At 68.0% G+C, this 16,709-nt stretch overlaps 1 protein-coding gene across 1 annotated transcript; it reads left to right on the top strand.

Moving 5' to 3' along the window:
• Positions 1-1,839: 1,839 nt before the first annotated feature.
• On the top strand, positions 1,840-15,056 carry PANK4 (pantothenate kinase 4 (inactive)). Its single transcript, XM_090268478.1, has 19 exons — positions 1,840-1,993; positions 4,966-5,048; positions 5,426-5,640; positions 6,129-6,312; positions 6,624-6,716; positions 7,033-7,186; positions 7,267-7,448; positions 7,858-7,939; positions 8,544-8,644; positions 10,373-10,528; positions 11,104-11,216; positions 11,505-11,592; positions 12,184-12,335; positions 12,776-12,831; positions 13,006-13,055; positions 13,401-13,505; positions 13,762-13,862; positions 13,961-14,029; positions 14,591-15,056. The coding sequence occupies exons 1-19, from the start codon at positions 1,870-1,872 to the stop codon at positions 14,802-14,804; spliced, it is 2,322 nt and encodes a 773-aa protein (XP_090124604.1). The 5' UTR covers positions 1,840-1,869; the 3' UTR covers positions 14,805-15,056.
• Positions 15,057-16,709: the final 1,653 nt, after the last annotated feature.

Genomic DNA, 16,709 nt, shown 5'->3' with positions numbered 1-16,709 from the left:
CACATGGCCTGGGGGGCAGGAGCAGGGGACACACCCCAGACCTGGGTTTCTGCCCCAGGCCTCTCACTAGCTCCCTGCAGGTGGGGTGAGAGCCAAGTGACAGCTTCCAGTGCTGTCCGTCTGAGAGGGACCTGAGGGCCGCAGCCTGTGCTGGAGCTCCCGCTGCAACAAAAGGGGTTCAGCTGGGCCTGACACACAGGAAAAAATGTCCGTCCCCACCCTGACCCTTTGTGGCCTGCAGCACCCACCCCTGGACATGCTCCTGGGGGCACCTGCTTGGCTAACCCACAGGTGGCTTCCCTGCCCTCCCTGCTGGCTGGCCCCTCGCCAGGGCTGGGACAGGCAGTGCTGGAGACAGACCTGCCAAGGGCAGTCCTCGCCTCAAAAAGGACACCTATTTTTAGGCAGGTCAGCAGTTGAGTCTGCAAGGATCTAGAGGTGCCCTGGCCTGCCCAGGGGCGAAGTCCCCCCTATGGGGAGCCGGCCGTGGGGCCAGAGACATTATTTTCAGAGGCGTGGGGCCCAGCCGGCTCCTCCTCCTTCCTGCTCTGCGCTTCTCCCGCTCCATCTTCTATCCCTTTCCATCCTCTCTGCAAGGGGGTGTCCAGCGGCGCCCCCTCCAGGCCAGCGTAGTACCTGCTGTGGCCTCTGGGGGTGAAGCTGAGCACAGGCCCCGGGAGTGGTGAGCAGGGGACAGAGAGCCGCCGCCTCCTCCACCCCAACCGCTTCCTGACTATGGGGCCGGCACCCCAATCAACGGGGTGGGGTGTGCCTCCTGGTCAGGCTGGCGCCCAGCTGTCCCACTGTCCAGGGTCCTGGATGTTTGAGAAGGCCCTCTGGCAGCAGACCCCCTGCACTCTTCCACCCCAGTCCGCCCCCACCCCCGACAGAGCCACCCCCCGCCCCGTGGGAGACCTGCAAGGGCAAGGCTGCCTCCCCCTGCCTGATGCCCGGACGCACGACCCCTCCTGTGGCTCACCCTGGGGCTCTTCGCGCTGCTCCCAGGCCTCTGCCGTGGCAGCCTTGCCAGGTAGCTGGAGCATGCTCAGGAGGTGGCTGAGGCCCCCAGAAATGAGGCTGCCAACCTGGGGTCACCTAGGGGAAAGGTGCCAAAGTCACTTGCGGGCCCTCTATCTACTTCCAACACGGGGTCCTTTCCCAAAGCACCCAGTGTCTCTAGAGGGGGACGCATCCCTTAAGGGTCCCCAAGCCAGTGAGGGCTTCCCGGCGACTGACCCTGGGACCCCTGCCACACTACCCCATGTGTCCCTGCGCCAGCTTTGGGAGCTTGCTCAGCTTCTTTGCAAACGCCCCTAGATTCCCCCGCTTGCCAGAAGACAGCCTCCTCCAGGCAGGAACCCCCTTCGAATTGGCCATCAAAGCACACATCTTCCCCAGCTGCAGGTGCATGTTCCACGCCGGACTGGGGGCACCGCGACGGCAGGGTCCCCAGCTCCCCGTCTGGCGTGGGACTTGTGGCACCGACAAGCCAGCATCCCTGGAGACCTAGGCGATGGGTCCCACACGCCTTCCCGCCAAGTGCCAGGCTTAGTGCCCCACACGCTGAAAGAGGCAGGTCTCTGGTAGTCTGCAAGCCCCAGGGGGCACCTCTACCGTAGCTCGAGGTCAGCACCCCGCGAAAGAACAAAGATAACAGTGCGGAGGCTCAAACAGCACCGCAGAATTTTTGGGCTCCCTTCCGGGCCGGGCCTCTGGGACCCCAGCCCCGGCCGGGCCAGACCACGTGGGCGGGCGGGGCGGGGCGGCCGCTGTGCCTCATTAGCATAATCTATGCGCGGGAGGCGTTTATCATTCAAATATATGCGCATATATCTCCATGGCTGATGAAGCTGGCCGGGCACATTCAAAATGGCGGAGTGTGGAGCGAGCGGCAGCGGGAGCGGCGGGGACAGCCTGGACAAGAGCATCACGCTGCCCCCCGACGAGATCTTCCGCAACCTGGAGAACGCCAAGCGCTTCGCCATAGACATCGGTAGTCGCGGGCGGACGCGGGGAGCGGGGCGGTGCGCAGCGGGCGTGGGCGCGGGCGGCGGGGTCGGCGGGCCGGGGGCGGTGGCAAGGACGAAGGGCGGGGCTCGGGCCGCCGGCGCGCACAGCCTGACGGGCCTCGTAGTCCGCGGGCCGCCAGTGCGCACGCCCTTCGCGGAGGCTGGACTACAGCTCCCGGCAGGCGCCGCGCGTCCGGAGCGGGACATGCCGGGCCTCGTAGTCCGCCTGCGGAGGGTCTGCGGCGCCGCTGGGCCGCCCGGGCCGACTGGGTGGCTGTCCCGTCTGGCGGGAGATCCAGGCCGGGATGCGGATGGGCTGCAGCCCCAGCAATGGTCGCGGGAAGCCTCGGCAGCCGCCCGGAACCCAACCCAGCGGGCCCTGCTCTCGGACGGTGGCCTTTTGGCGGGAGTTTCGACGACCTGGAGATGGGACCTCGGAACATCTGCTGGCCTCGGGTCAAAGCCTCCGGGTCTCCCGCGGCCTGCTGAGGAGCCCCCAGGGGCCACTTTAGCCCCCAGCCTCTCCCAGGCCCTGTGCCGGGCCTCGCACACCCTCCCCGCAACCCGTTGTCACAGATGAGGGCACGAAGGGGGAGAGGTCACCTAGTGGTAGGCGGCCAGCCCTCGGCTGCTGCTCAGCCCGTGTGTCAGGACGGAGGGCTTCCTGGGGGCGGCCCGGTGTATAGGCCACAGCCGCTCTGCACCTCCCCCTCGGCGGGATCGGGGCTGCGGCCGAGCTTGTGTCTGTGACTGTCGGCTGTCCCGCCCCAGCACCTGCCCCGCCCCTGGCTGGTGGTTGCCGCTCAGTGGGTGCTGGGCTGGACCTCCTCTCCCCGAGAGGCTGGGCCATCGGCTAGGGCCGGTCATCTTCCGAGAGCCCTTCGCGCGTGATGCACTGGCACTGCCCTGCTCTTGGAGGTCACTGGAGGCACAGGCCTGGGGGGGGATGCCTTCCAGGGAAGCGGGGGGCTGGCGTGGACGTGCAGCCAGCGCGGATGAGGGCGCAAGGTCCGTCCGCGGAAACCTGGCAGAGTGTGGTGCCCGCCTCGGTGGCGGGCTGGAGCTGGTGGGCGTGAGAGCCCAGCGGGGGTCGCCCGCTGCTAGGCCTCCCCCGGGGCTCAGGTCAGCCCCTCGGCCACGCTGGGATGTGACCGCAGACCAGTCGGGCGTGCGCTCTGCCTCCCCCCACGGGGGCTCTGCTCTGGGGGAACAAGGCAGCCTTTCGTGTTTCTGCAACATGGCTGAAAATGGACTCGCCACAGGGCCTCCCTTGGACCTTCATTGTGGCCCCCAGGAAGGGGACGGCTCCGGGGGCTGGAGCTGCCTGTTGCCCTGGGCGGAGCTCCTTGGCAGCAGACACTCAAAGGGGTATTTTTGGTGTCAGTTTTACTTCCTCTCTTGGAGGTTTCCCTCGGGTCTGGGTCCCCTGTCTGCTGCTTCAGGGACCCGTACGTTGTCAGTAAGGACGGACCTTCTCTTTGTCAGTGCAGCTCTGTGGGTCTGTCCCCGGTTTGGCTCGCAGGCAGGCTTGTCTGTGTGCTGCCCCCGCGGCCGGCGCCTCTCCCCCAGGAAAGCTTGGGGCCTGCGGTCTCGGCCAGTCCTTGCCTCTTGGCAGGCACCTGGGGTGCTCACCCATCAACACACACTTGGCAGGAGCACCCTCAGTCCCAGCGTGGAAGGGCAGGTCAGGGAGGCGGCAGGGAGGACAGCCGTGCCGGGCCCCGGGGTCTGGGGACCGAGCAGTCCTGGCTCAGGTGCCGAAGTGAAGCTGCGGGCAGCCAGGGGCGTGTGGGCTGGCGCCTGCCCTGGCTGCTGTGACAGCCTTGGCGGGGCTGCCATTTGCTCTCATTGCAGGGCACCCTGGGCACAGCTGGGTGCCTGCGCCCCCAAGGCTCCGAGAGCTCCCTCTGCTCCAGGCCGGCCGGCCCGTGCCGCACGTCCCTGCTCCTACCGGGCCCCCGTCTGCCCTCCTCGGGGAGCGGGACGTGGTCCTGGCTGTGCCGGAGGTCCAGGCCGCACTGCTGGGCGGCAGGAGCACTGGCCCTCGCAGGCCTGGTGACGCCGTGTCTGTTTGCAGACTTGGGGCTTCCCGGAAGCTCTGAGACAGCCCGTGGGAAGCCACCTCCGCCGTCCTCATCCCGTCACAACAGCATCTGCCTTGCTTGTGTTGGACCCATAAGAAACCCTGTTTCAGAGTCACTGTGGCTGTGAGCAGGTCACTCCCCCTCCTGTCTGCCACCCGTGGGCCGTCACAGCCGCGGCCGTACGTGGAGCCTCCCAGGTGCCTGCTGTCCGACCCCGGCGTGCTCACCAGAGCTCAGCCTTTAGGACGCTGCTCTGGGGTCCTTCACGCGGCCTCTGGCAGTGCCCCAGGGGCCTGACCATGGGGACAAGGCCTTGCTGCCCTCGGTGGCCTGTGGTCGCTCTGGGCCTTGGGCCGCCCCAGCCTGAGCCTATGGAGGGCAGGCTGCTGCTCTCGGGCCCGAGGCCTCAGATGGCCGTGGTGGGCGTGGCGGCCGCCGCCTGTCGCCCCGGAGAGCCTTTATCTCCTTCCCTGCTGTGACCCCCGGCCGCCAGGCATGTGCTTTTCAGTGAAAACAGTGGATTCAGCAGCTTTTCACTTTGGGTCATTTTCAAGATTAGAGCTTGAAACAATTTTCCTGAACTGCTAGTGAGCACCAAGGTCGCCCGGAAGTAGGAAGTCCCCCCCCCCCCCCCCCGGGACGCGGGGCTCAGGGTGACGGCTGCCTCCAGCCCAGTCTGGTTGGGGACCAAGAAGAGGCAGACCTGTCAGAGGAGCAGAGCCTGTTCGCCTCGGCTTGGCGCCTGCAGGGTGTTAAGTCCAAGCGGCAGCAGCCACCCTGTGCACGTGACCCGAGCACCGGGTGGGGGTGGGGGGCTGAGCTCCGGCCCCTCCCATCCTGCTTCTCGACGTGCGTTTGTGTCTTGCCTGCAGGGGGGTCGCTGACCAAGCTGGCCTACTACTCCACAGTCCAGCACAAGGTCGCCAGGGTGAGGTCCTTCGACCACTCGGGCCAGGTGAGCCTCCTGGGCGTGGGGGCTGGCGGGCTCTGGGGTCAGCTCCAGGTGGGCCGGAAGTGCCACCAGCCCGCACCCGGGCCTGGCAACCGCCTCGTGTCCTCATGCTGCTCCCCCCGCCAGCTCAGATCCCGGAGGTTTCTCGTGCCAATGACCCTGCCCCCTCTTAGCCCCCCTCCCCCTACCTTCACAGACCCGGCAGGGGCCCCACCCCCACTCGGAAGCCTGCCTTCCCACCCGGGAACCCCCTGCCCAAGGTTGGCACCCAGAGTCCTGCCCGTCTCAGAGATGACGGAAACAGTTGGCACTGCCGGGTGGTGCGTGGCGGTCCCCTCCCAGTGTGCACACCCCCCCAGACTCCGTCACTCTGACCCCAGGACGCAGAGCAGGACCACGAGTCGCCCTATGAGATCTCTGTCCAGGAGGAGGTGACCGCCCGGCTGCACTTCGTCAAGTTCGAGAACAGCTACATAGAAGCCTGTCTGGACTTCATCAAAGACCACCTGGTCAGCACAGAGACCAAGGTCATCCAGGCGACGGGGGGCGGGGCGTACAAGTTCAAGGGCCTCATCGAAGAGAAGCTGCAGCTGAAGTAAGTGGGGACGTCAGGCCCAAGGGCGGGGGGCTGTGGCCTCTGTGCTCGGGGTCAGGCTCTGAAGCAGTGGTATCCGAGGTCAGCCCGGCTCCTGCAGCCGTGGTGAGGCTTTGGGGGGCAGGCTGCGGCAGGATCCGGGGGGCGGGTACCCGGGAAGAGGCAGGAAAGGCAACAAGCCCTGAGGAGGCACCTGCCCGCAGGCAATGCTCCGCGTCCTGCTGGGCAAAGGTTCCCAGGGCTGCAGCCCCGCGTGGGAGGGGGGCTGTTTGTACGGGGGTCGTGCAGGGGCTTTAGGTGGGCCAGGGATGCTGGCCTGTCCACAGGGAGTGTCCGTGAGTGCAGAGGGGACACTGATCTTAGAGCTGTTCCATCGAGAGCAAGCGTGGCTGTGGGGTGAGGAGCTGAGCTCGGCCGGGCAGAGCAGCGCCCCCGGGACTCGTGATGCTGCGGCCGCACCGCCTCAGCGCCGCCCCCTCCCCTTGCAGAGTGGACAAGCAGGACGTGATGACATGCCTGATAAAGGGGTGCAACTTCGTGCTGAAGAACATCCCCCACGAGGCCTTCGCGTACCAGAGAGATGCCGACCCCGAATTTCGATTTCAGACAAATCACCCCAACATTTTCCCGTATCTGCTAGTGAACATCGGCTCCGGAGTCTCCATCGTGAAGGTGAGGCAGAGCTTTTTGGCATGGGGTAACCCAACACTCACTGCGCGTCTGCGCCGCTCTGGGCTCAGGGACACAGGCAGACGTGACTCCAGCCTGGCGCCGGTGTTCATGGCCCGAGCCATGTACCATCTGTGGGAAGGCGGGCCTCCTGCGTCCAGCATCAGTGCCCACCCAGCCCGCTCAGCTGCGCCTTCAAGAGTGTCATTGGACATGTCTGGGGGCAGCCCTGGGCCACCACACCCCTGGGCGGGACCTGCTGGGTGGTGGCTGGGGCCCACTCGCTAGTGCGCCTGCCCGCCCTCTGCTCCCAGGTGGAGACCGAGGACAGGTTCGAGTGGGTCGGCGGCAGCTCCATCGGAGGCGGCACCTTCTGGGGACTCGGGGCTCTGCTCACCAAGACAAAGGTACCCCTGCGGCTGCAGGAAGACGCTGCTGGCTCCGTGCTGTTCCCGCCCCTCAGGGAAGGGCGGGCGCTGCGGGCTGTGAGGCTGTGCTGAGCTCGGGGTGTGACGGAAGTGGCTCCTTCCTAGGCCTCATCCTGACCCTCCGGGGTCTCCGAAGGGCCGGCGTCCGGTCGGCCAGAGCACGGCTCCGCTGCGGGGCCTTGGAGCGCTTCCTTTCTCTGGCCGCCCCACGCGTGGCCCTTCCCCCCACGGCGTGGAGTCAGGGACAGGGCCCCGCCACTCCCCGCACCTCACCCGCCCGCCTGTGTCCCTGCAGAAGTTCGACGAGCTGCTGCAGCTGGCGGCCAGAGGCCAGCACGCCAACGTGGACATGCTGGTGCAGGACATCTACGGCGGGGCCCACCAGACGCTGGGGCTCAGCGGCAACCTCATCGCCAGCAGCTTCGGGAAGTCAGCCACCGCCGACCGAGGTACTGCCCCTGGTGGCTCGCCCTCCCGCTCGCCTGCCGGCGCCCCTGCCCAGCAGCTGACGCAGTCCCCGCGCCCGCAGAGTTCTCCCAGGAGGACATGGCCAAGAGCCTGCTGCACATGATCAGCAATGACGTGGGGCAGCTGGCGTGCCTCCACGCGAGGCTGCACGGCCTGGACCGGGTCTACTTCGGCGGCTTCTTCATCCGCGGCCACCCTGTCACCATGCGCACCATCACCTTCAGCATTAACTTCTTCTCCAAGGTAACGGCCGCGCCCCTCCGTCTGCTGCCGCCTGGGCTCTGCTCCTCCCAGGCGCGCCAGCGTGGACCCTCTGTGTCTTCAGAACCAGCCCGCCCGTGGGGCGAGGGGGCCCGCAGGCGCCAGACGAGCAGTCGGGCGCCCACTGCCGGGCCTCTGCCCGGCGTCCCACGCTGGCGCCGCAGGGCGGTGTCTGAGATGGGGCACGTTGCCAGCGCGGGGCCTGCGGGGCGCGCCTGCGGCTGCCAGAACTTCTCGGGGCCCGGAGGCGGCTGTCCTGCTGGGTGGGGCCGTCGGGGCGGGCCCCTCGAGAACCCTCCAGTCACGTGGGGGGGGCCGCCTGCGGGGGCGTCAACGCTGGTGCGCTGAGCTCTGGGCAGCAGGTCAGCCTCGTGCGCTCTGGCCGTTGCAGGGAGAGGTCCAGGCGCTGTTCCTGAGGCACGAAGGCTACCTGGGGGCCATCGGGGCGTTCCTGAAAGGCGCCGAACAGGACAGTGAGTGGGCGCGGGCCCGCCGAGGGAGGTGGGGAGGGCGAGGCCGGCCAGGCACCCAGGGTGGGGCCTGCACCAGACAGTCCCGCCCAGCCCCCTCCCCCACCTCCCCCTGTGGACAGAGCGGCCCTGCGGGCTGTGACGTGGCTTTTGCTGGGTCCCATCTCTGGCAGTGTCGGGCCAGGCCTGCCCCGGCTGGGACTCTCCCAGGCAGCGGTGGAAGCGGGGTCACGGGGGCGTGCATGTGCCGTGCCAGCACAGGGTCCTCGTGTGCAACGTGGGCGCCGTGCCGGGGCCGCGGTGCATGTCCCTCGCTGTCAGCCAGGCTCGGTCCCTGAGCCGTGGCCCCTCCAGTCCGTCCTTTCTGAAGGGCCCTGGGGCAGTCGCAGGTGTCCTTCTGCCCTGGGGTGCGCAGGGGCGCTCAGTGCCGTCAGCACGGCCTGCGGCGAGCGCCCCTTTGGCCCTCGCTCCCGTCTGAGGCGCACGAGAAAAGTTTCCTGCGACGCTTCGAGAGGCCTAGGTGGTCGTTGCGCAGGGCCCACTGCCGGCAGTGAGGGCCAGCACAGAGCGGGGCACCCCCCGGCTCACAGCGGGCTCTCCTCGCCAGACCCGAACCAGTACAGCTGGGGAGAGAACTACGCAGGCAGCTCTGGACTGATGAGCTCCTCCCCCGAGCTCTGCCCCACGCAGCGGGCGAGGGGCGGCATGGTGAGTGCGTGCCAGCCTGGCTGGCTCCTGCGGGGGGGCCCCTGACGGCCGGGGCGCCGTGTCCTGGGACAGACTTCGGGGCAGAAGGAGGACAGTGCAGCTTGCTTTCCTCCTCGCCTGCTTCTCGTGTGTCCGGAACATCCAGCGGGCACCTCGGGGACTTGCAGCCCAGACCCTGGGTTTGCAGGGAGGAAGGAAGGGGCCCTTCACAGCAGACCCGGGGTTCGAACCAGAGACCTAGGAGCCTCCTGGGCCTGTTCCCTGGGACAGTGTCTGTCTGGTGGTTCCGGGCGGCACTGGGCACACAGAGCTGCTCCCCTTGGAAGGGGCCGTCCTTCCCGCCGTCCCCGCTGGGGTGAGGCCCACGTGATGGGAGGGCTCCCGGCCTACTAAGCGTCAGCCGCGTGCATAAGACGCTGCTGCCGGCCCATCCTGGCGGCTGTCATGTCACGGGCCGTCACGGGCTCGTCAGCAGCACATCCCAAAGGGCCCATCGGTTGTAACCTGGTGAGTGGTGCCGGCAGATGGGCTGCTCAGTTCAGGCAGCGCGTCCGGGCACCAGACAGGATGCTGCCTCCTGGCTCCGACGGCCACGGGCGCGGTCGCACGCCGTGCGGCAGCGTGCCTGGCCTGTCCGGTGTCCGAGTGCACAGCCCGCACGTGCGGTGTCCTCCAGCCTGAGGTCTGGCCGCACGGCCCCTGCCAGGCACTCCCGGGCGCAGGCCGCCCCGGGCCCGCCTGGCAGTGACGGTGCACAGTTCCGGTTCGTGGGAGGTGACCAAGTCCCCTCCACAGCCCTTCGTGTGCCTGCTGTGCGGGTTCCCACGTGGACTGAAGTGCAGGGACCCGCCGCCAAAACGAGGCTCCACTGGGAGCTGCCACCTGTTGGGAGCAGGAGCCCCCAGAGCCTGTGGCAGGGTGCACTGGAAGCCAGCGACCCCCTTGGGTGACAGGCCTGTCCAGGCCATGCAGCTCAGGTGTCGGGTGTGCTCCAGTGCACGCGTCCTCACCTGGGCTGGGCCCCGCGGCCAGCGGAGTTCACGCGTCCCCTTAGCCCTGGCCCAGCCTCACGCAGGGCGGGCCGGGGACTGGGCCTCTGCACACTCATCTGCGTCAGTTCTTGCAGTGAAAACGTAGAGCCGGGGGCGAGCCCCAGCTGGTGCCCGCAGACATGGGAGGCCCGTCGGGCGCCGTGGCCCGGCCCTCCCTGAGCGCCGCTGGGGCAGGCAGTTGCGGACGCTGGCCTGTGGTCAGCAGGCATACTGTGAAGACAAAGGCGGGGACTGCCTGTCCCCCTGAGGTCACTGTGGCCCTGCCCTGGATCTGACAGTGGGCAGGCGCCGCCGGAGAAGGGCTGAGTGTGGACAGCACCCTGGGGGGCCCTGAAGAGGGAGAACAAGGCCCAGAAAAGCGCTGGCGTGTCTGGGGGCCACAAGTGTGGAGAAAAGGGGCCCAAGATGCCCGGCGTCACTGGCAGGAGAGCAGTGCGGGTGTGAGGTGACGTCACGTGGGCGCAGGCTCGGGGCCCGGGTGTTTGGGGCCACCAGACGGCGGCGGGCATGGTGGGGTGGGGCCCCGAGACAGGAAGGACGGGGTGCTCGTCAGCTGCACGGGAGCCCCTGGCCGACCTCCCGACGCCTCCCAGGGAAGCCAGTTCTGAAAGCGGACAGAGCTCGGGCTGGTGATTGAGGGGAACGCGGCTGACATGTGCCTGCTGCTCCCCCGCAGTTCGACCTGCTGGAGATGGACCGGCTGGAGCGGCCGCTGGTCAGCCTGCCGCTGCTGCGGGACCCGTCCTCCTACGTGCCCGACACGGTCGACCTCACCGACGACGCCCTGGCCCGCAAGTACTGGCTCACCTGCTTCGAGGAGGCCCTGGATGGGGTGAGGGGCGCCGTGTACAGCCCACGGGGGCCCTGCCTGGGCTCCCCAGGGCGGCGCGCGTGGGGACCAGGTGGCGTTTCCAGGAGCCAGCCAGTCTGTGAGGCTGGGGGCGGACTTGGTGCCCAGGCCAGTGTGCCACCCGGGGTCGGTCGGGCCAGGAAGCTGGGACGTGGAGTCAGTGGGGCCCCTGCGTCTCTTCAGGAAGCACAGGGGTCACAGCCCCAGGCGGGCCGTGGCTCAGGCCTGCAGAGGAAACAACGGCCCTTAAGAGGCCCCTGGGGTCTGTTTCCGCGGTGGGACCCGGCCCTGCCCTGCCCCGGTCCCCGCATGCGTTCTGAAGGTGGTTCAGAGCCTCCTGGCCTCTCGGGTGGGAGCTGGTGGCCCATGGGATGCCCAGACTCGCATCGGATGACATCGGTTTGCGCCTTGGGTCCGGGTAGCCATGACCGCTGTTCCGCGCTAACAGAGAAAGGCCCAGTAGGTGGACCCACCAGGCAGATAAGCCTGTCGCAGTCACTTCCGCTGACGCCTCCCGTTGGCGTGCGGGGCTTCACTGACCGCCCTGCCCTCGGCAGGTAGTGAAGCGTGCTGTAGCCAGCCAGCCGGGCTCTGTGGACGCGGCCGAGAGGGCGGAGAAGTTCCGCCACAAGTACTGGGACAAGCTGCAGACGCTGCGACACCAGCCATTGTGAGTCTCCCGCCTTCCCCCGGGGTGACTGCACGTGCCCAGCCACGCCAGGTGCTGGAAGCACCCTTGGGTGTGCGCCAGGGCTCCCCTTGCTGGGGAATATGCATTCACACCGGGGGCTACTCCCACAAAGCCCTGGTGCATGTCTGCGCACACCCCAGGGTGCTCAGCCCGCCTAGGTGTCGCGTCTGGATGCTGTGAGGGTGTCCCTGGGGCCAGAGGCTGCAGCCGTCGGCCCCAGGCAGCGTGTCCACCCGCTCAGCCGCCTCTGCCTGGCTCTGTCCCCAGCGCTTACGGGACCCTGACTGTGCGCAGCCTCTTGGACACGAGGGAGCACTGTTTGAACGAGTTCAACTTCCCAGATCCCTACTCCCAAGTGAGTGCCATCCTCCGAGGGGGGGGGGGGCGTGCCTGCAGGGGACACAGTGCGGGACGCGGGCTCCTGTCCCACTAGCTCCAGAGTTACGTCCTGGAACTGCCCCGGCGCTTCCCACCGCCCTCCCTGGTCACGCCGGCCGAGCCCTCCTGAGCCCTCTGCGCAGGCTAAACGTGCCGGGTGTCAGCACCCACAACCCGCACACGTGTTGGTGCGGGAATGCCAGCAGCATTTTAACGTGACCCAAACTTAGCTTAAGATTTTATTTACTTATTTTTAGAGACAGGGGAAGGGAGGGAGAAAGAGGGAGAGAAGCGTCAATGGGTGGTTGCCTCTCGCACGCCCCAAACTGGGGACCTGGCCCGCAACCCAGGCCTGTGCCCTGATTAGGAATCGAACCGGTGACCCTTTGGTTCGCAGGCTGGTGCTCAGTCCACTGAGCCACACCAGCCAGGGCTGGGCTTGTTTAAACTTATGCAGTGATGTCACCCAAGCGTTCCATCCCCTTAGTGTGGCTCACAGTTGGTGGCATCTGCAGCTGGGGGAGATGTGGCCCTTTGTCACTCACGGCGAGTGTCGCATCCCTGGCAGGTGAAGCAGAAGGAGAACGGCGTGGCGCTGCGGTGCTTCCAGCAGGTGGTCCACGCCCTGGACGCGCTGGGCTGGCAGGAGCGGCAGCTGGCCCTGGTGACAGGCCTGCTGGCTGGGAACGTCTTCGATTGGGGCGCCCAGGCCGTGTCCGAGTAGGTGCAGCCCTGCCCCTTCCTCTGGGCCCCGCGTCCCCACGGCCGCTCTTGGCTCGCTCCCGGCGGGCTGCCTGGGACCAGTCCTGGGAGCGGCCCAGGGTCCTGGTGGAGTCGCTGCTGCTTGCGGCTTTGGGGGCACAAGCACCCTTGGGCAGCACCTGGTGGGCGAGGGGGTGGGTTTGGGGCTGCCGTGTCCAGTGGGGAAAGTCCAAGTTGGTTGCCACATGGCGTAGGGAGGACATGGCCCTCAGTGTCTGAAATGCGGAGGCGCCTCCCCCCCAGCGACCCCCCCACGGCCCGGCCTGCGCTGGGCGGCCGGCGGTGGTCACGCAGCTGAGCTGCCGCTGACGGCTGCAGGCCGGCCCGGGTGGGGTGCACAGCGAGCCCTCAGGCCGAGGCTCTGGGGTGTTGTGACCGTTTCCTCCTCCCACTTGCAGCGTCCTGGAATCTAACCCCCAGTTTGGGTTTGAGGAGGCGAAGAGGAAGCTGGAAGGTAGGGACGCCGAGGGCGGTTCTACGGTGGGACTGGGCTCGAGCCGGGGACGGGTGACGGGGCAGCTGGCTCCCACCGTGCTGGGGGGACCGGCCTCCAGGAGATGAGGGCGGGGTGCCGGGGGGGCGTGACGCCCATCGCGGACGTGGCTCACTGCTTGCCCTTGTCCCCCAGAGCGGCCCTGGCTGGTGGACTGCTATGACCGGTGGCTCCAGAGACTGAAGGTACATGTAGCCACCCCGCCCCGCCCCTGTCCCGGGTCACAGCGTGCACGCGGGCCTGAGGAGGGGTCGGGGGTCACTGGAGGAGCCGGGGCCCCCAGCTGCAAGTCTTAAGTTGACCATTCCCTGTCCCAAGCTGGACTCCTGCAGCGACCGCTGAGTCGGCCAGCTGGCCTCGGTGCCGAGGTCGTCTGGACCAGCAGCTCTGGGAGCGGCCGGGGCAGGCCCTGCCCGGCGCCCGTGGGACCCAGCGGCCTCGGCCTCGGCCACGGGGAGTGTGGCGTGCGGAGGGTCTGAAACGCTTGGACGCGCCTGTTCCCAACTGAACGTCCTGGTTTTGTCTTGCAGGGGCCCCCTCACAAATGTGCCTTAATTTTCGCAGATAACAGTGGAGTAGACGTCATTTTGGGAGTCTTCCCCTTTGTCAGGGAGCTTCTGTCTAGAGGGACGGAGGTGAGTGTGGGCTGCACACGGGACCCTTGCCCGGCTGCTCTGCCCTTGGTGGGGTTGGCGCGGCCCTGCAGGGCGCAGCAGGTAGGTGCAACGAGGCAGCGGCCCGGCGCCTGCGCACTGGGCCGTCCTCTCCCGGGCCACCAGGCAGCGACAGGCGTGCGGGGCGTCCACAGCCGCCCCGACGGGCGGGTGAGCATCTCGGCTCGGTGCCGGGTGGCAGCCAAGGTCCCTCAAAAGTCCGGGGTGTCTGCCGCAGGTCATCCTGGCGTGCAACTCGGGCCCCGCGCTAAACGACGTGACCTACAGCGAGTCCCTCATCGTGGCCGAGCACATTGCAGCCATGGACCCCGTTGTCTGGTAAGCTTGGCGTGAGGCCAAGGGGCCCTGGACGGAGAAGGGGGTGCCGTGGGGTCTCCAGGGGCCCCCTCACGGGCACCCACCCCTTGTGCTCACAGCTCGGCGCTCCGAGGAGAGAGGCTGCTGCTGCTGCAGACCGGCTCCAGCTCCCCGTGCCTGGACCTCAGGTACCTGCAGCGTCTCCGCCCCCCAGGCTCCGGCACCCCTCCCCCGTCCCCCTGGGCCCCTGTGCAGTTGTCCCTCTTTCCTCGGGGACCCTGTCAGGGTGTCAGGAGCTGGGTCTGGCTCCTGTGCCAAACACCCAACGCCACCTGGCTCGGAGGCCAAGGGTAGGGACCCCCACCTGTAGCTGTTGGGGGCTGTTCCCCGTGATTTTTCTCAGACAGTGAGTCCATCACTGTTGCTCTGTCTGCCCTGGGGGTCCTGAGCCTAAAGACCCAGCCACCCGGAGCCCGCGTGTGGGGGCCGCTGTCAGCCCGCCATCCGCTGCCGCTGTGCCAGGCAGAGGGGGAAACCCCACAGGAGGAGCGGACCCTTTACAGTTCACCGAGGCCCAGTTTTCAGAACGGGCTGCGCGCCCGCAAGGGACGCGCGGCCTCAGCTCGGCTGTGGACCTGGAGCCCACGAAGTCCGGAGGGTGGGGGTCTCTGCGCCCCCGGGGCAGGCAGGGCGCGGCGTGCGCCCAGGAGTCCCCCAAGCCCGCCTCACTGTCCTCTTCCTCCCCGAAGCCGCCTGGACAAGGGGCTGGCCGTGCGGGTGCGGGAGCGCGGCGTGGACCTGGTGGTCATCGAGGGCATGGGCCGCGCCGTCCACACCAACTACCACGCGGCGCTGCACTGCGAGTGCCTGAAGCTGGCCGTCATCAAGAACCCCTGGCTGGCCGAGCGGCTGGGCGGCCGGCTCTTCAGCGTCATCTTCAAGTACGAGGTGCCGGCCGAGTGAGGCGCTGCCCCGCGCTGGTCGGGAGCGCCCTTCAGCCGCGACGGGGACAGCACCCGAGGCAGAACATCTGCGTCGTGTTTCCATGACTGACTCCGGCCGCGCGCCCAGCGGGGGCCTGCGGGCCTGGCGGTGGGCTCGGCTCTTCAGTGCTGCCGTGTTCACGGCGGGGGACAGGGCCAGTCCCGTGGGACCCCCGCGGTGGAATGTATTTAACTGTTAACCTCGTGTGCATATATTAAATATGTGTATACACCTGTGTCGCCGACAAGGACATGGGCTCCGGGCACGCGCCGCACAGATTCCCGAACGAGACCAGAGCTACGCGTGCTTGGCTGTGTGGGCGCCGGAAGCCTGCGACCCCTCCCCGGGGAAGCTGAGGGCAGGGTCCTTCCCTGCGGCCTGCTGCTGGCTGCCAGCGTCCCGGCACCGCTGCTCACGGGACAGGGCATGGAGCAGCACCCCGACTCGGGAGCCCGCAGCGCAGACTCAGGAGGGCCCTTGGCACGGCGGCAGGTGTGCTCCTGCTCAGTGCCCGTCAGGCCCTGTGGGCTTCATCACATGGCCTTGAACCTGCGCCCCAGCCCTGCCCGTGGAGGGCGGGCGTCCCTGGACCCAGCCCTGGGAGAGCCGCCGGCTGCAGGAGCCCACTGTTCCCAGCTGCTCCCCCAGCCTGACGTGTCCCTTGAGTTACAGACCTAAGCCACAGATGCGTTATTGCGCGGCTCGCTTTGCAGTCCGCGTAGCTGTGGGGGAGCCCTGCCCAGGTGGGCTGCCCGGGACCCCCAACCCTGGAGGGCCCAGAAGCAGGCTAGGGTGGTCACGAGGGCAAGCTCACCTGGCTGTCCCCAGCAGGGCCTGAGCGTGCTCCCCTTTCTGCTGCCCTTTACTTTCCACCAAGGCCCCCCACATGGTCCCTGTCCTGCTGGGCCACAGACAGGGACCCCCTTCCAAGGGGCTCTGCTCTGCCCCAGGGCACGGGGCAGAGCCCGACCCACCACGGCCCCCGCCCCTGCTTCCCGTTCATGTGGGGCAGTGACCTGTCCCCCAGCACACCAGCTCCTCCGGTGGCCATGCATCATGTCCTGCCTCCCTCACCCCCCAGCTCCGAGACCCAACAGCAGCAGCTCCGGTGGCAGAGCTGGGGCTGGCCCTCTCGCAGGTGGCCCCCAAGGGGCGCGGCCAGTGCACCCATGGTCCCGGTCCCTGGGAGACCCCCGTCCCCGTCCCCTGCCTGCCCTCCGTGTGGCTCAGCAGCATTTGGCTGCCGGGCCGCCTGCCCTGCTCCTCCCCCAGCTGCCTCTGTCCCCTGCTCCCTGGCAGCGAAGAGGGCCCTGGCCTAGGGTCCCTGGATCCAGAGGGGGCCCAGCCCAGATGTCTCCCCAGCTGCCCAGGCCTGGCCTCCAAGAGCGCTGGACAGAGGCCAGGGGGACCTGCAGAGGCAGCACCATGAGGGGCCCCAGGGCGCCGGGCACAGGCCCCTGACCAGTTCCCCAGTCCCCAGGGCCCCTCCTGTGACACCCTGTCCCTTTCCAGCTGGAGCAGAAAGGCTTTGGCCCCCGGGCGCTGAGAAGGTACCCACATGGCAGGAGGCAAGGCCCTGCCACTTTGCCGTGAGAAAGCAGCACACACGCACCACCGGAGCCCTGTGGTCTGGGCCTCACTCAGCGGACAGCTCCCCAGGCTGAGGCCCTTCCATGCCCGCTCCCGGCGCTCAGCAACACCCCCTTCCTGAGACTCCAGCAGCCCAGAAAGCCTGTCTGTTCTGGGGTTGTGCCAGGGCTCCCCCCATGCAAATGCGCCCAGACTAAGGAGGGTGGAGAGCTACCAGGTCCCCAGGGGCTGGTGGGACCAGCAGATACTCTTCGCCCAGGCCTCTGCTGAGCTTGGAAGTGGTCAGCACAGGTC

Source organism: Furipterus horrens, unplaced genomic scaffold (assembly GCF_987537825.1).
Source record: "Furipterus horrens unplaced genomic scaffold, mFurHor1.1.pri manual_scaffold_3, whole genome shotgun sequence".
NCBI lineage: Eukaryota > Metazoa > Chordata > Mammalia > Chiroptera > Furipteridae > Furipterus > Furipterus horrens.
This window is presented reverse-complemented; position numbering and strand designations above follow the sequence as displayed.

Bases quoted from the DNA above. Each gene is read 5' to 3' on its own strand.
- PANK4 (XM_090268478.1), top strand. From the start codon at position 1,870: ATGGCGGAGTGTGGAGCGAGCGGCAGCGGGAGCGGCGGGGACAGCCTG. The intron at 11,217-11,504 runs GTGAGTCTCCCG...CTCTGTCCCCAG, and splicing joins ACGCTGCGACACCAGCCATT to CGCTTACGGGACCCTGACTG. The intron at 13,863-13,960 runs GTAAGCTTGGCG...TTGTGCTCACAG, and splicing joins GCCATGGACCCCGTTGTCTG to CTCGGCGCTCCGAGGAGAGA.